The 16,946-nt window shown below is 38.3% G+C and overlaps 2 protein-coding genes across 2 annotated transcripts; both read left to right on the plus strand.

Annotated features, from left to right (window-relative positions):
• The first annotated feature begins 524 nt into the window (after positions 1-524).
• Positions 525-9,989, plus strand: LOC117416827 (lipoamide acyltransferase component of branched-chain alpha-keto acid dehydrogenase complex, mitochondrial-like). The gene is made up of 11 exons (XM_034028239.3): positions 525-638; positions 1,721-1,838; positions 2,380-2,455; positions 3,201-3,382; positions 5,829-5,956; positions 7,011-7,248; positions 7,632-7,798; positions 7,994-8,071; positions 8,484-8,675; positions 9,038-9,109; positions 9,298-9,989. Exons 1-11 carry the CDS (start codon positions 588-590, stop codon positions 9,463-9,465), a joined length of 1,470 nt encoding a protein of 489 aa, XP_033884130.2. The 5' UTR covers positions 525-587; the 3' UTR covers positions 9,466-9,989.
• A 2,141-nt stretch (positions 9,990-12,130) lies between these two features.
• On the plus strand, positions 12,131-13,388 carry LOC117416828 (dynein light chain Tctex-type 5-B-like). Its single transcript, XM_034028240.3, has 2 exons — positions 12,131-12,370; positions 12,746-13,388. Exons 1-2 carry the CDS (start codon positions 12,361-12,363, stop codon positions 13,369-13,371), a joined length of 636 nt encoding a protein of 211 aa, XP_033884131.3. The 5' UTR covers positions 12,131-12,360; the 3' UTR covers positions 13,372-13,388.
• Positions 13,389-16,946: the final 3,558 nt, after the last annotated feature.

Raw genomic sequence — 16,946 nt, forward strand, 5'->3', positions numbered from 1 at the left:
AAAACAGAGTCAACCCTTTTGATTTAGTTCCTTGTGACACATCAATAAATTGTGCAGTCTGGATGGAGAAACACTAGACAACTGAACTCTTGCCACTGACTTTCAACAGGTAGATGCATTTGTATATTGGTATTACAGAATAAATATCATGCCATCTCTGTTGGAAATTCCAGCAATGACCAACACAGGACAAAGATGTTTAGCGGGTAGTGATGTTTTTCAACTGGCCGTGCAGGTTGAAGACAATTGTAGTACCCTTTGTAGAAATACAACCGATTTCCTGCTATCTGCACTCACTCTAGGTTAGGTGTGTAGATTACCAGCTCAGCATCAATGGCTGGAATTTCTGCCAAGGATGTATCTGCCACACAAGGACCATCTCGTTTTACACAAACTTGTGTGCATGGACTTGAAGCAAGGGAAGGGCAGCGGTAAAGGCGTTTCACTGGCTGCTCCGTGATGATTTTCTGTATTGAACTCACTCTTCCACAGATACAGTATATACAAAAAGGCTGTTGCGTTTTTCTGCCCATCAACTCTCGCTTTGTGATTGGTCTTTGAGTTAGAGTCGTCTGTTCCGGTTTAAGATGGCGGCAGTGAATGTACTGAGGTGTTCATTCAGGTTTATGGGACGCTTGGTAAGGTTAAATTGAAAACGGAGTTTTGCATGATCGTAGGGGAGACAGCGGGAAATCGCACCAAAGACACGGCGCATAGTCATAAAATGCAAAATGCATGAGGTTAATAATGTATATACAGACTGAGTTCTTCTTACTCAACATTAGTTTAAGAGAGGTTAAGTAGAGTAAAAAAAAAGACAGGTATGTTACTGTACTAAATCAATATATATAATCTGTACAATGTAAGAAAATAAATATATAATGTGCTGAAGAAGACAGGAGACTGGTGTGATTGGACATTGTGCCTACAGATGATTTGTTTTGTTGCGAATACTTCATTGCACCAAATATGCATTGTTTTAAAACCAGTAAACTCATATACATGTAGGCGTGGTAAATGCTAACGTGTTGGTCAATTTTATACTCTTCCTTTGCACCTCAGCCATTGCAAAATACGGGTTGGCAGAATTGTATTATGCATCAAACCAGGTAGATAGGTACACATGGGTATAGGAAGTATGCCGCTAAAATGTACTTGATGCACTTTTGTGTAGAAAAAATACGTGACTCGAACAATAGACCAACATGTAAGGAATATTTTATATAATCTACAATTTTTTAAACTGTCTATTCAGTGTATTCTGTATAATGTTATATTGTTTCTGCATAGATCATTACTGTATGCAATGTACACTGTACATAGTTAAGGAACTGAACACTGAAGCACCTGGAATTCCGTTATAATTGTCCACCAAATTAAACCTGTAGACACATGCTGTTAAAGTTAACCCTTCTGCTCCCGAGAGAACACCAACATTGTAATGTGTTTTTTTTTTAAAGAAACCATCACTATTAAAGTGGTTAGAGTTTTATATTGTAGTTTTTAACCCTGCAAATGAGATATAGGTTATGTCAAGCAGATTTTGACATTTAAAAAAAAAAATCATCATTTGCATCTGTATTATTTCCATATTGTACACATGTACAAAGTCATTTTAAATATGGTGTTTATTAACATGGACTTGCATACTGTACCTATTATCTGCTCTTCAATTTCTCTTCCAGTTTTAAAGACTATACTTTTTTTTTTTCATTTGCAGGTCTGTGCACCCCAATATAGGTCCTGCAGTAGAGGTCGGTTCATTAGATCTGAATATATCCTAAATAAACCTTCTCTAAAGATCAGCCAGCAGAGAAGGTTTTTAAGGAACACTCCTGGTAAGCCGCTTTCCATTTGAAATGACTGTTCTGTTTTTCCAGAAATATTCTGAACATTACAAAAAAAAATAATTACAAATACATCAAAGATAGTTTGTGCAACAGTTCATAACACTTTGTCTAACTGCATGCATTAGAATTCTTCATATACCTTTGATAGGATTATTCTGGTGTACTTGGCTTTATTCACAATATCGTTGCTGTAAATACCCTAAATGTAGCAGTTGTTATGCTTAAAGTGTAATCTTTCCTTTCCGTTGCTAGGGGCGTTACTGTATTATCTGTTTAATCTCCTGAACATTTCAACTTTAGTATTACATTTAAACCTCTAAACTTTAACGTGTTGGGGATGTTTGTATCATGAATTTGTGTGTAACACTTTGTACAGCTTTCAGTTGCATATGGAAAAGATTTGGAAGATGTATTGAATATTAAATAAACAGGGCTATTTTGTGCACTTATTACTGTGCATAACACTAAGGCTTAGACAAAGATTAAAGTTCTAGGCAAAATTTAAAATGTTCAACACTACTGGTTGCAGTTGCTGCTGGACCGATTCTGCAATTTAAGCTGTCAGATATTGGAGAAGGGATTACAGAGGTAACTGTAAAGGAATGGTAAGTTGAAACATTGTGTTTAAAAATAAATAAAATAACCCATGGGACTGTAGTGGAACAAAAAGTATAATATTATAATATTTTATATATAAATGTATTAAAACCTTTTGTGTCCATGTACATGTTTCGGTTTTTAAACTAAAAATATATGTCATTTCTTTTAGTGAAAAAGGAAAAACAGCAAAACTCTTTCTTTTTTATTTTTATTTTTTTTACCTGTTTAATATAAAGACACTGATTAGGGATTCAATTAAAGGACATTTGAAGTTTGGCCTTGGAGTGTACAGTATTTTAGCCACTAGGTGGGGCTATAACCATAATGGCGTGAGTCTAATTAGTTTTGAACAATTAGATCGAGTTTTTTCTTTCTTTGGTAATTGCTGGTTAATTCAGGTTTGATTGTTTTTAAATACGTTATCTAGCGAAATCCTTTAGCACAATTAAAGTATTCTTTTGTTTTGAATAACCTTAAAATGTGTAATTAGTACTATATTAAAGTAAATACATCTCTCAGGAGTGAAATAAACATTGATCCCCATCCAACAACCTGATAAATACTTCTCTATAGTAGAATGTTAGTTATCAAGCCTCGAGCATTGGTTCCCATTGCACAGTATCCAGTCATTTATGTTATGGTAAAAACATGCAGTAATTATTTCTGATCTGTGTTTGTTTGAATATTCTTCCCAGCACCGAGTTGAATGCCTTGGCCTGTAATACTCTCGCTTCCCCTTTCTACACACAGGTATGTGAAAGAAGGAGACACAGTGTCTCAGTTCGACAGCATTTGTGAAGTCCAGAGTGACAAAGCATCTGTTACCATCACCAGCCGCTATGACGGGGTCATCAGCAAACTGTATTACAATGTAGATGATACGGCCATTGTGGGCAAGCCTCTTGTGGATATAGAAACGGAGGCTGTGAAAGGTAAGAATCAAATACTCCAGTGAAGGCATTTCGGGCAAGACCTTCTTCAATGTGTGCTGTAAAAGAGCACATTGGTGTTTTATTGGCTGGTTAAGTCATTTTTGCCCATTGTGTCAAGTTTATTATTTTTTATTTTGTTTTACAGTCGGTCATAAGTTGTTCAGCAGTACAAGAAATGCTAAAATAAATATAATAAATTCAATGTTTAATAGTTATGGATGGTTAGTAATATAAGAAAAGAGCTAATTCTTTTTTTTTTTTTTTTTTTTTTAATACACTTCTCAATTTTTTGTGTGTGCTTTGTATGTCCATTGTAGATTTTATATTCTTTCCTTGGCTTCCTCATGTGGGTCACTCTACAGTTAATGATTGTTTTATTATCGGTATATTTAGCTCAGCAATAACTAGAATCTGAAATGTTTAATCTGGAGTTTGTCACGCCTGTGTTTGTTTTGCAAGTCCATGAGGTGACATCCACATGCCACGAACTTACCAAAGCAACAAATATCTGAGAAAAAAAGCCTTGCGGCTGATTTAACAGACCCTGATTAGCACTGGTCTTGGACTACTTAATGTTACCTTAGTTAAGGTTGTCCCATATTAGGGCCAATCAGCTTTCAAATTGGATAGCGATTAAGGTTAGGATTAAAGGTTTGGGGTAAAATTGTGGTTTATGGTTCAGATTAGGTTTTATATGTAGATGCCAATGGACGCATGGAGGTCCCTGGAGCATTTGCCTTGAACCTGACTTTGCTGTTTGTTAATTTCACATGTTAATAAAAAGAGATCTATATGCAAAAACTCCAAAGATAAATTAATACACTTCTGATATCAGACAAGTCCTGCTCAAAGGCAGCTTTAACTTCACTGTGATGACCATTAAAACTGTGCGATGTGTCTCATGTTCACCCTGCACAACCTATACTATAATATGACAACACATTGCTGAAACACACGCTGGCTGTAAGAATGCAGTCTTTGGAACAGAGTGCTCTGCATGTCAAGTGTGGGGAGAGAAGACCCTGCCCCCTCCCCCTGTGTTCTCACCTAGCTCTTATCTGTCTGGAGCACCCTCAGCTTTAATTGCCCCCCATTATCTCTCCCTTTCCACTCATCAGGCTGGACTCTTGAAGCACAGACCAGCCAAGTGTGAGCTTGTTCCGCATCATTTTTTAAAAACAAAACCTCTTTGTAACCTCCTTGGAAGCAGCTAAAATGCTAAATACTGTGCAGCAAATAGAAAGAAATCAAAAGACATTCTAAACAGAATACATCAAAATACAGTTATTCTGCAAATGCCTCCATATAAAATGTTTAAATAAAACATCTGATTACTTTCCTCTCTCCAACTATATTTAAACAAAATTTGTAGGTTGGTGCAGGAAGTGCATTGCATGAAGTAGACCAATAAAATCAACCGCTAAGAAACGAAATGGCAAATTAACTTCTCAAAACTGTTGCATGAAGTAAAAACAAATTAAATATAACAGCCTCATAAATCTCATTAATTACAGTGGCCTGAATAACATAAGGGGAACTGCTCCGTTTTTGTTCATTTTAGGAGGACAGGATGAACAGGCAAATGCATCCTCCAAGATTCAGGGAACAAGCCTGTTTTAGCAATGCCTTTCTGTATTTGAAGAGGGGATTAAGTTTTTGATTTGCCAGCTGATCTTGAAGCCTGCATTCAAAAGCTTGAGCTCAGCAGGGGAGCAGAGACCTGGGCCACAAGAGGAAACCTCTACCTGCAATCACAACCTAACAAAGAGCTATTATTGGAGAGTTTAATAAATACCCCACGGGAAGTCTGTAATGTGCTCTGTAGGATTCCATCCAGTGACCCTCCATCAATAATTAAGAGCCGTCCGCAGCGTACTGGAACAAAACTGCTTCCCAGACATGTCCGGGAAAGCTGAAATAGCATGAGATCATGAACCTTGTGAGAAATGGAAGAGCCCTGGTCATGCTGGCGAGGTTCATGTTAGCTTAAAAGATGGCGGTTCAACACACAACACTACAAGGTTAATAAAATAGCTGGCTACTGGTTTTGTAATGCAATACCATTCACAAAAAATGGTTCCTATTTCACTTTGGCGTGAAGACATTATCAAGCTCTTCATACCAATTTGCTCCGTTTTTGGATTAAGAAAAGGAAAAGTTTTAAATCTTACCAAACTAGAAACCAACAACTTGTAAAAGTAACTGAAGGCATCAAAGGTGTGCCTACAATGTTTCATAGCATTAACAAAAAAATATGAAATCCACAGCCTTTAAGGACCATAACATTAATTAAAAGGGCTTTGTTTCAATTGTCAGTAAGCCGTATACTGTACATGACAAGGTTGTTATGCCTAAGTGCAATTTTGACCTATTTTATCTTTTTTAAAGGAGAATGAAATTGTAAGTGTTCCTGTACGAGCTGATGGTGTGTCCTCTCTTTGTGCAGTCGGTGCCCTGGAGGAGGATGTGCTGGAGGCCCCAGCAGTGTCCCACGATGAACACACACACCAGGAGATCAAGGGACAGAAAACGATGGCCACCCCTGCTGTGCGCAGACTCGCCATGGAGAATAATGTAGGTTCAGACCTGACTGCCAGGGCTATTGCCGTTCAGTTTTTTTGTTTATCCAGAATATACAAAACAATATATTTTAGAATGGCTGAATAACAAAACAATTAAAGTGGGGGTACCAATCGTTCAAAGGTCCTTTTCCTAAGGAAAATACGTTTTGTTTTGTTTTTTTTTTACACATTTTCATTAATATTTGAAAGAACAATAGAGAAAAAGAGAACATGTGTTATATAGGGTATTTCATGGGCAAGAAATTAAATATAAGGCACATGTATGTGATGTAAAGGTTAATGCAATGCCAGGGTTCCTTGACGTTTACAGAAAGAGAGAAGAAATGAGTACCCTGACTAAGGAAGAACTTCAATACATGTTAAACTTGTAAAAAGCTCAAAGAGCTGCATTTTAGCAGTAACTGCTCCAGTCTCACCATAAAACTGGAATCGCTGTATAGCGCTGGGAGTTGCTAGGCTGCAGCAATGAGTCGTGATAGATAGTGATACTGCTTTTCAGCTGCACGGCAGCGGTGTCCTTTTACTGGTGGTCGTGAGTCCTTTGTCTTGTGTGCAAAACAGATGGCTTTTTAAAAAATGTAGAAAAGGATCATTAGTTAGCAGGGTAACAGGGTTGCTGTGGATGCTGGAGAGATCGTAAACTGGATGATTTGAAGCTATGTGGCTGAACCAGGCAATAATCCCTGGAGTGTCACTCAGGGAATGCAATTTCACAACGATGTTTCCAGTGTTTGTATCATTTTTTTTTTAATTTGTATTTTTAAGAGCCTTTGTCACGTGCTTTACCAATAATGTAGCAAACTATACAAAGTATAACAACACTTTTTTATATATACGGTACAAAATAATTTGATGTCCATTTCAATAAATATGGAGCCATTCTATTTGACTATCTGCAAGTGTTATTCTGCTGTACCATTCATAACAAAAGTATACCTCATTTTTATGTTATTTTGTATAAATGGGAATTTACGTTGATGGTTCTATTTTAATAACTGTAACGTCATGAACGATTGAGGGTTCATTCTTCTGTGATACTTGAACAGATCAAGCTGAGTGAAGTTGTGGGGACTGGGAGAGATGGTCGGATTCTTAAAGAAGACATTCTCAACTACCTGTCCAAGCAGACTGGGGCTATTCTACCTCTCTCTCCAACCCCAGAGATCGTGCCACCTCCACCACAGGCTAGGACTGCTCCACCGCAGCCGAAAGACAAGACACTGCCTAAACCTGCTGTCACTAAACCTGTGTTTACAGGCAAAGATAGGACTGAGCCACTGAAAGGTAAATCATAATAGTGAAGGGAAGATCACTCAAAATATCAGACAATAAACTAACCTGATATACTAATGTGTGTATTTGTCAGTGCACTGAAACGATTTGATTAGTTATCCTAGGATAAACTTTTTGTAAAATTACTAACTGCTAAAACTGAAGTTTTAATTTGTCAAGTTATCAACTTGAGCACTACGTGGGGGTTAGTGGAGCAACAACCTCTTGAACAGCCTGGAAAACTCTAGTGTTTTTCAGGGTTTCCAAAACTGGGACTTCTTAAGTAATTGTACCGATCTTATCAATGCCACCACGCTAGTTCTACATTTGCGTTTCGTGTGAGAGAAATGCATGCTTGGCATCCCTGTGTCCTCAGTGCAGTCACTCCATTGCAGGCTTCCACAAGGCGATGGTAAAAACCATGTCTGCTGCCTTAAAGATCCCTCACTTTGGATACTGTGATGAGATCGATCTGACCCAGCTGGCTGAACTGCGAGAAGAGCTGAAGTCCCTGGCTGAATCGAGGGGAGTGCGACTCAGTTACATGCCCTTCTTTATTAAGGTAAAGCTGCCGTTTCGAGGTTTGTCATGGGAGAGCTGTCTTGAGCAGTCATGTTATACATATGCAGTGAAGCCCATGTATAAATCATACTACACTCTTTTAAACTGTTTTTGTTGGTGCAGCCCAACAGTGCAGTGGACCAATTACATTTAACAACTAAAGTAAAATGTATCAAATAATAATTGTTTCCAACAGGCTGCTTCTTTGGGACTGCTGCATTATCCAATCCTCAATGCTTCCCTGGATAACAGCTGTCAAAACATCACCTATAAGGTAAATGAGCACAGTTCTTATTAGGTCTATAGTTTCATTTTGTATTGAATAAAATGTTTGGCGTCATACAATATATTGTTTTTTTAAAAGAAAGATCACAAACGGCTGTGCACTAAGATTAATATAATTATTTCATTAGCTATACATGCTGTAGCGAGTGGTTTACACAAAATGCAGTTATCTCTCACTACAATGGATTTTAATCATGTTGATTCAGCCTGCAGAAAATACATGGCAAGGCAAACACAGACTCGAAGCTTTACAGGGAAAGACACCATTCAGCTCTGCTCGTCTTACTCTGATTTGAAGAGCCTGTAAAACGACCTTGACACAATAAAAGATTATGGTGATATTCATTTATTTATTTTTTGGTACACGATTAATGTGATGTTTATTTATTTATTGGTACCAGGCTTCTCACAACATCGGCCTTGCTATGGACACACAGCAGGGTCTGATCGTCCCCAATGTGAAGAACGTTCAGATGCTGAGTATTTTCGACATCGCTGCTGAGCTGAATCGTCTACAGACTTTGGGAGCAACAGGACAGCTGGGAACCAGTGAGCTCACTGGGGGAACATTCACCATTTCCAATATTGGATCAGTAAGAGGGTTCACAGCTTCTTTCTAAGACTGAAAAGTCAGAAATAGGATTGATTTTTTTTTTTTTTAATTATTATTATTATTATTATTATTTTGTATTGTTTATTTTCTTGATTATCGTATATGGTAATAAATCATTTTAGCGACAGGTGTCTTATAAATGTATTCAGTTATCAGGTGTGGAGATTTATTCAAAATAAATGAAAACCAGATTGTCATTTTGTGGTCATTCAAGTTGTTTTCAAGTGCATCCATGTAGGGTTATAAAGCCCTAGTTACACAGTCCACAAAGACAAAAAGATAGATGTGATTCATATACCTGGAGACAATATACTGTTAATACACTGACTGTTGTCTTCCTAGATCGGTGGAACGTACGCTAAACCTGTCATTCTACCTCCTGAGGTGGCTATCGGAGCTCTGGGAAAGATACAGGTTTGTTTCAAATATGAAAATGTAATTCAGTGCTTATTAAGTTATCATGCATTCCCTATAGAGCGTGCTTTTATATAAGTGTTAATAATTCTGTCTCAACTTGTGAAATACAACAACTCTTCTTAGTTTCCGAATGATAGAGATCAATACATTTAACACATGCTTGCTTTGTTTGTGTCCGTTTCCAGGTTCTGCCCAGATTCAATGTCAAAGGTGAAGTTGTAAAAGCTCACATCATGAATGTCAGCTGGTCAGCTGATCACAGGATTATTGATGGAGCCACAATGTCCCGTTTCTCTAATTTATGGAAGTCCTACTTGGAGAATCCAGCATCTATGCTCATGGATCTGAAATGAAAGCCACCAGAATTCTCAGAAACAATTCTTGCCTCTTTGTAACAATGGATAAACTGTTACCAGATTATAATGTATACTATGTTTCTGCCCTCTGCTATTCCACTTGTATTAATACAGTCTGTAGTATACAAACACACGGTTCTGCTAAAAATGAACTAACTGACTACGACTGAACATGTAGTGACAGTCGTCTTTGAGTATTCACGTTATGCGCAGGTGATATACTGATCGTGCTACAGTCATGGTTACTGTACAGTTATGAGTTGTTGATTTGTCTTTTCTATATGTTTTTTATCAAAGCTGGTGTATTTACTATTTATGTGGTTCAGGATAGATGGGATCTATATATATATACGGTTTTACAGGGGACAATGGATCTATAGTACAGTTAAAAGGCATAATTCTGAATCAAAAAGACAGAAATGGGAAGATCATGAAAGTACCTATATGGTAATTCAACATTTTAACAGGTTCTTGCTGTAATCTTAAAATGGAAAGGTTTCAGTAAAGTTTTAACATGTGAACGATTTGTCCTGTTCCTTTTTTTTTTTTTTTACCATTACACTATTTAAACAGAAATCTCCAGCATGGGAGAGGCAGTACAAGCGATTAGGGACCTGCTTTTGGCAGTAATGAGACTGACGTGGTGTAGAATTGTATCATTGTGATTATTTGCTTCAGGGCCACCTCGCAATTAAGGCCACAGTCCCGATTTGCTCCAATTGACAGCAATATAAAGCCTGCTTCAATATCCAGGCCAGTATTCAGGACTAGGGCCACCATCAGTAGTTCCGAATGTACCAAAGTGTTCAATTACCTCTAATAATGTGGTAAAAAAAAAAGAAAAAACATCTGAAAACCTGGATGCAACATTGTTACTCATTTGCACATTTGATTAAAAAAAACAACTATAAAACAGTAAATTAGGAAACTAAAATAAACAACATCAACGTCAAAATAATTGACACATGTTTTGACTACCTACCATCAGCAGTAAGACTACATTGTGTTGCCCTTTGAGCTTAATAGCTAGATTTCATGGTAATATAGAAGTCATGTTATACATATGCAGTGAAGCCCATGTATAAATCATACTACGCTCTTTAAACTGTTTTTGTTGGTGCAGCCCAACAGTGCAGTGGACCAATTACATTTAACAACTAAAGTAAAATGTATCAAATAATAATTGTTTCCAACAGGCTGCTTCCTTGGGACTGCTGCACTATCCAATCCTCAATGCTTCCCTGGATAACAGCTGTCAAAACATCACCTATAAGGTAAATGAGCACAGTTCTTATTAGGTCTATAGTTTCATTTCGTATTGAAAAAAATGTTTGGCGTCATACAATATATCGTTTTTTTAATAGAAAGCTCACAAATGGCTGTGCACTAAGATTAATATAATTATTTCATTAGCTATACATGCTGTAGCGAGTGGTTTAAACAAAATGCAGTTATCTCTCACTGCAATGGATTTTAATCATGTTGATTCCTGCAGTAAATACATTTCACGGTAATATAGAAGTAAAACTAAGAGAAGGACTTTTCCAATGTACAGTCTTGCAATTGTGGATCATTGAATCGTGCAAATGAGTGTGGGTGGCTTATACCTCATACCATTGAGCGAGAAACATCAAATGTCATTTAATTATTTTATTTATTTTACATTTCCCTTAATAAATGACACCACGAGGCACGTATTCGAATTGCACAGGTGATGATTATAATCTAACACAGCGGAATGCAATATTGTTTTGTTTGTAGAAATCATTCTCCCGTTAAGCTCACATTTCTCCGTGGTTTACTTGGAGACCCCACGAATCTTGCCTGCTGCAGTAAGCACTGGTCACTTTTTCTCATATTCGTTAAAGGTTAACTTCCCATTGCTCATGATGAGAAGCTGAATCTGCAGGTTGAGAAAATCCCTGATCAAGGCAGTTTAAATTGACGGGAGGCGAGAGCTGTTCCTTCACTGGCACATGCACATTCAATTTGCTTACAACATTGATTGTGGGCAAATTGTAATGTATGCAGTTATTTTCACATTATTCATTTCTTATGGTTTATCTTCAGAAAAAAAAACATTAATAACAGCTCATGTGTGCAACTGTGTTGTAGGTTTCTAGTATCATTTTTTCCCACAGTAAAAGCTGCAAATATGACAACTAAAAAAATGGAGTTCAACTTTTATGTCCTCGGCTACCGGTTCTGGATAATTGTTTAATGCCGTAGGCTTTACAATTAAAGTTCATTTTTAGTTTTTTTTAACTGATAATAGAGCAGACTTTGAGAAATGCTAAATCATTTCTAGAAAGACACAGTACTGTAATACTAAAAGCTGGAGACAAAACACGCATAGAACACAAACCTAAATATTTAAGATGAGGAAAAGGCTCCGAGCATATGTGAGTCAGACTAGGCAAATGGAAACCACAGTACGTGTGGAAATCCGCAAAGAAAAGTCATTTAGCTCCAAAGTCTATTGTTTCTATTGACCTTCAAAAGCTTGAGTGACACTGACCTTTTGTTACCTAAAATGTTAATAGCTTATTAAATGTCCCGGGTCAGTTCTTTAATTACCAACGTGAGAGCTGATTGCTATTAAACATTTAGAAAAGAGCATCTTTGATGTGAGTTAATATCAAATCTAAAAGTGATTGACAGGCAGCTGTGCAATTATAATGAGAAGTCTTCTTTCACCCCATTGGTGAGCGGGGTCTGGAGGTATGTTAGTGACGTCACTGGAACGCTGACAGGAGCGTTCCCTTTCTCCTCTGTGAAAAACAAGTGGTACAATACAACACTGGCTATGTGTAGTCTGACCTACGCGATAAACGGTCTGGAGAGTACAAATAACCTGTAATTATAGAACGGGCGACGTTTCTTGTTATTTAAATGGAAAGTGGTAAGTAATGATCATGTATTTAATAAACGTTCCCATTCTTTACTGAAGAAGTACTCGTTTTAAGTGTTTGCCACTTGAATGCTGTCAATACCTTTTTTGCCACTTTTTTTAGACAATTGAGACAGAATTATTTCAATTGGACTGATTTATATATAAAATTGAAAGAATGTGTGTGTGTGTGTGTGGTGTTGTGTGGGGGGTTTGCATTTTAAAAAACAATTGCTGAGATTCAGGTGACATAACTTCTAGCGCAGACATAATGTAACAGTATTTTGTATGATTGCAACTTAGATACACGAGCGACAACAAATTGAATGTAACCTGTGCGTAAATTACCGTATGTGTACCGTCACCGATTATTTCTATACCTGCCAGGTTGCACCGAGAAGAAACACGCAATGGAAATGGAAAAACAAAGAAAACCGGGCAGCTGTGATGTAGTGAAATCCATGTGCAGTCCAGCAGTCACTGGGACAAAACAGAGAGACCCCCAGAGGCTCTACACAGCAAACCTTGCAAAAAGGGAGAGCCACAGGAAACGGGGCAAGGATACCTGGACGGCCAAGTCGAGGGAGCTCAGCGGCCAGAACGTGCACTCTTTAAATTCCAAAAGCATCGCAGCAAATAAGTCGTTATGCAAAAACCCCGTGGAGAACTGCTACCAGCCGCAACCGGAGAAAACGTTTTCAGCGGAAGAGGCCCGGCAGGTGATGAAAACAGTTGTAGAGGAGCGACTAAGGAATGCGGAGTACGATGGAAACGCGTGTTCCGCGCTGGCACTGGAGCTCGCAGACTGTGTGAAACACGCGGTGAAGGACTTGCTGTTTTTCGAGAGATACAAAATAATCTGTTTCGTGGTTTTGGGACCGGTCAAGCAGTCGGACTTGTGCTGTTGTAGTCGGAGCGTGTGGTGTCCGTCTGCAGACACATACGCAGAATACTGTTTCAAAAACAACTCGCTTTTTGCCCTCTGTGTTCTCTACGCCGTGTATTCTGAATAAATAACTTAATCTTCAAATGCTGCAATGTTTCAACGATAAATTAAACGACCAAAAATCAATTTATGAAGAACAACTATGTGAGGCATAAAAAAAAAAACACCCACACAAGTTTCGGTAACACTATTTTAAGCACTACATATTGGGCATTTATGATGTACATTTGTGACTAATTAGCACCTAATACATCATGTATAGTCTCCTAATAAGGGCTTGTTAGGTACTTATTATGCTTATTCTCAAACATGCCTTACTAACAGGTTACTGGACATTAATAAAGGATTTGCATGCCTTGTACTGAAGTGAAGACTGTTCTTGGCCATATTAGATCCTAGTAGCTGCTTGTATAGGATTAATTTAATACCTTGGTAATAAAGCAGCAAAACAAAGAGGTCCATGCATGGATAACACTCTATCCCAGAGTTGGACTTTGTTTCCAATAAAGGGCTTATTAGGAGGCTGTTGGTCACTAGTAAAGAGTTTTGCAGCCCCTATTCTGAAGTGAAGGTTTAATTTTCATTAAGAGCTTATTAGAAGCATATAGGTCATTAATAAAGACTTCCGCAGCCACTATTCTGAAGGCATATTTTACATTACTTAAAAACTTATTAGCAGCATATGTCATTAATACAGTTTTGATCTAACAAAGAATGCACAAAAAGCAATTATCACCAGAGCATCTTTAATCAGTTGTGCAACCTGTATATTGAAGTGAAGACTCCAGGCACCGCATGAAGCTCTTACTCACATTAATGAACCTGAAAAAACAAATAGTTGAAGTAAAAAAGAAACAGACATCCTTTTAATTAGGAATTGATTGAGATTTTTAAAGGACAAAACGTGTAACGGTACTTGCTATGTAATTATTTTCCTAGTAAAACATACAATCTTAAATTGGAAATATTTTTTTTCCAAAAAAAGGTCAGATATACATTCTGCATTCCTAAACAGATACAGCGCCATCTGATGCAATGTATAATGTCTAATTCTTTTTTATTTTCCTAAGGCCATCAGCAATCTCTTGTAAAGGGGTAACATATGCAATAACATATGAAGTAAGTGTGTGTATTGTATTATCTTTTGCTGATCTTGGGAAGTTTCCAGCTTTCAATAAGATTTCCTGTTGTTTTTTCTTTGTCCTATTGAATTTTTTTTTTGTGGGGGTGTCCAATAACAACACCAACAACAAAAAACATAGAATAGCGTAAACTGTGTAAATGCAGACGATTGTCACCTATCGGTTATTTATTTATACAAATCTAGATCACATTCAGTACATTGATGATAATGTATTTAGTAGGCTTAAAACTGCAACAAAAAACGCTAATTTCTAGTTTTGTGATATTAAGTTGTATTTTATTTCACAGCACTAGGGTATAACCTTCCTGGATTGCATCATACACTTGTTTAAAGGGGTAACAGGATACCACCCCCAGCCCTGCTTCGTTAAAAACTGTATGTTTCGTAGCAGGTATCCTCCCTTCATGACAGTCTTGAAAGTCCGCCCCTGTAATACTGTTTGTGGTTTTATACAAAACTGTCGTTTTGATGTGGTACTGGTGGCTCTCACTAAGGCCCTGTTTGAGCCCATACATTCCATAGAGCTGAAGTATCTCTCTATAAAGACAGCATTTCCATTAGCTATCACCTCGGCTAAGCGGGTCAGTGAGCTACAGGCACTGTCAATGCACAGTTCCTGTATGCGTATTTGGGACAATGGAAACGGTATCGTTGCGCACAAACCCTGCTTTCCTCCCTAAGGTGATTACAGCTTTTCACTTGAATCAGTCAGTGGAACTAGTGGCTTTCCGTCCCCCTCCCTTTGAGAGGAGAAAGATAGGAGATTGAATTCCGCCTGCCCGGTTGGGGCATTGAGAGGTTATGTGGATAGGACCAGAGCGCTGCGTCAATCTGATCAGCTCTTTGTCTGTCATAATGAAAGGACCCGAGGTCAAGCCCTCTAAGCAGTGACTGTCCCACTGGATTGTGGACATGGTTTGGACTGCGTATACTAATGCTGGCCTACCCCCACCTGGAAGGGTGGCCGTGCACTCTACCAGAGGTGTGGCTACATCATGGGCCCTCTTTAGAGGTGCCTCGTTGACCAATATTTGTACTGCGGCTAGCTGGGCTACTCTGCATACCTTTACCAGGTTCTACCGACTTAATGTCGTAGATCCCTCTATGCCTTGAATAGACACTAGGGTCCTTGAGGTTGCACGCTCACACCACCAACACTAGATGGCGGTAGCGAGATGTCCCTCATGTGCTGTCCATTCTCCCTCGTGACGGCTTTGGTATACTTTCCCAAAAGTATTGTTTTGGCGGCCATCTTCGAATTGAAAGGGAATGATGTAACCCCGGTTCCCTGAAAGAGAAGATGACCGCCAACCTTGCGAGGTCACATCACTCGCATTCGCGGGTTCAATGCAAAAGAGACTCGCATCTCTGTGCAGTGACTATTTATTACCGCCGAGGGGCCTATCGGCAGCTTTGATATAAAATGCTCAGTAAATATATAGCAGGCATATCCCAAAAGTATTGTTTTGGCGGTCATCTTCTTTTTCAGGGGACCGTTTTATTGGTTAAAACCTAAAATCAGAAGCCCTAGTTATAAGTGAGACAATGCGGCTGGCTGGCTTATCATAGAAATAAAGTTGATGAATGAATGCATATCCCCCATCACTTTTCTCCTAGGAAACTTGATAGTTATACAAGTTACAATAAACAAATAATAATAATTACAAATGAAGGTTATGCTTTCTAACAAATTAGAAGGAGAATGTAGTGCTGGTTTCACAGACCTCAATTAGCACTAATCTGGGACTACTTTAGTTTAGTCAGTCCAAGATTAGTACATTATTTGTATGTGTCCTAAACTGTGACAGTCGTGGCATTGTGACAATTATTATTTATTTCTTAGCAGACACCCTTATCCAGGGCGACTTACAGTTGTTACAAGATATCACATTATTTTTTACACATTATTTTTTACATACAATTACCCATTTATACAATTGGGTTTTTACTGGAGCAATCTAGGTAAAGTACCTTGCTCAAGAAGGGTACAGCAGCAGTGTCCCCCACTTGGAATTGCACCCACGACCCTCCGGTCATGAGTCCTGAGCCCTGAGCCCTAACCACTACTCCACACTGCTGCACCACTGCACAGTGTTTCCCACAAAACCTCAACTCGCCACGTATTGGTAGCTAGCTTTCAACATACTGCATTTCTGTTTGCGTTTGCGTGTTCTCCGCTGAACGTTTTCCCTTCTGCAACAACCACTTTGCAGTAACGCTTCTTCCTCTCCACAAAATATCCACATCTCCTCATTAAGGTTCCATTCACCAACCTGCTCTGGGCTCTGCCATGTTCCAAACAATGCAAACCAGAATTCAGTATCACGTTAAGAAACGAGGGGTAGACGCTATTGATTTAAACATCATCGAACAGGTATTTGTAACACAGATTGTCCGATCACAGTTTTATTCACAAAACCCTATATATATATATATATATATATACACACACTCCCCCCCCCCCCCCCCCATATAATATCAGCATGGTATTGCCCGCT

This window comes from Acipenser ruthenus, chromosome 12 (assembly GCF_902713425.1).
Source record: "Acipenser ruthenus chromosome 12, fAciRut3.2 maternal haplotype, whole genome shotgun sequence".
NCBI classification, from domain to species: Eukaryota; Metazoa; Chordata; class Actinopteri; order Acipenseriformes; family Acipenseridae; genus Acipenser; species Acipenser ruthenus.

What these genes read in the sequence shown, in the direction of transcription:
- LOC117416827 (XM_034028239.3), top strand. Translation starts at nt 588, where the DNA reads ATGGCGGCAGTGAATGTACTGAGGTGTTCATTCAGGTTTATGGGACGC. An exon ending in TAGGACTGAGCCACTGAAAG is followed by an intron (nt 7,249 to 7,631) that starts GTAAATCATAAT and finishes ACTCCATTGCAG; the next exon opens with GCTTCCACAAGGCGATGGTA. An exon ending in GTCAAAACATCACCTATAAG is followed by an intron (nt 8,072 to 8,483) that starts GTAAATGAGCAC and finishes TATTGGTACCAG; the next exon opens with GCTTCTCACAACATCGGCCT.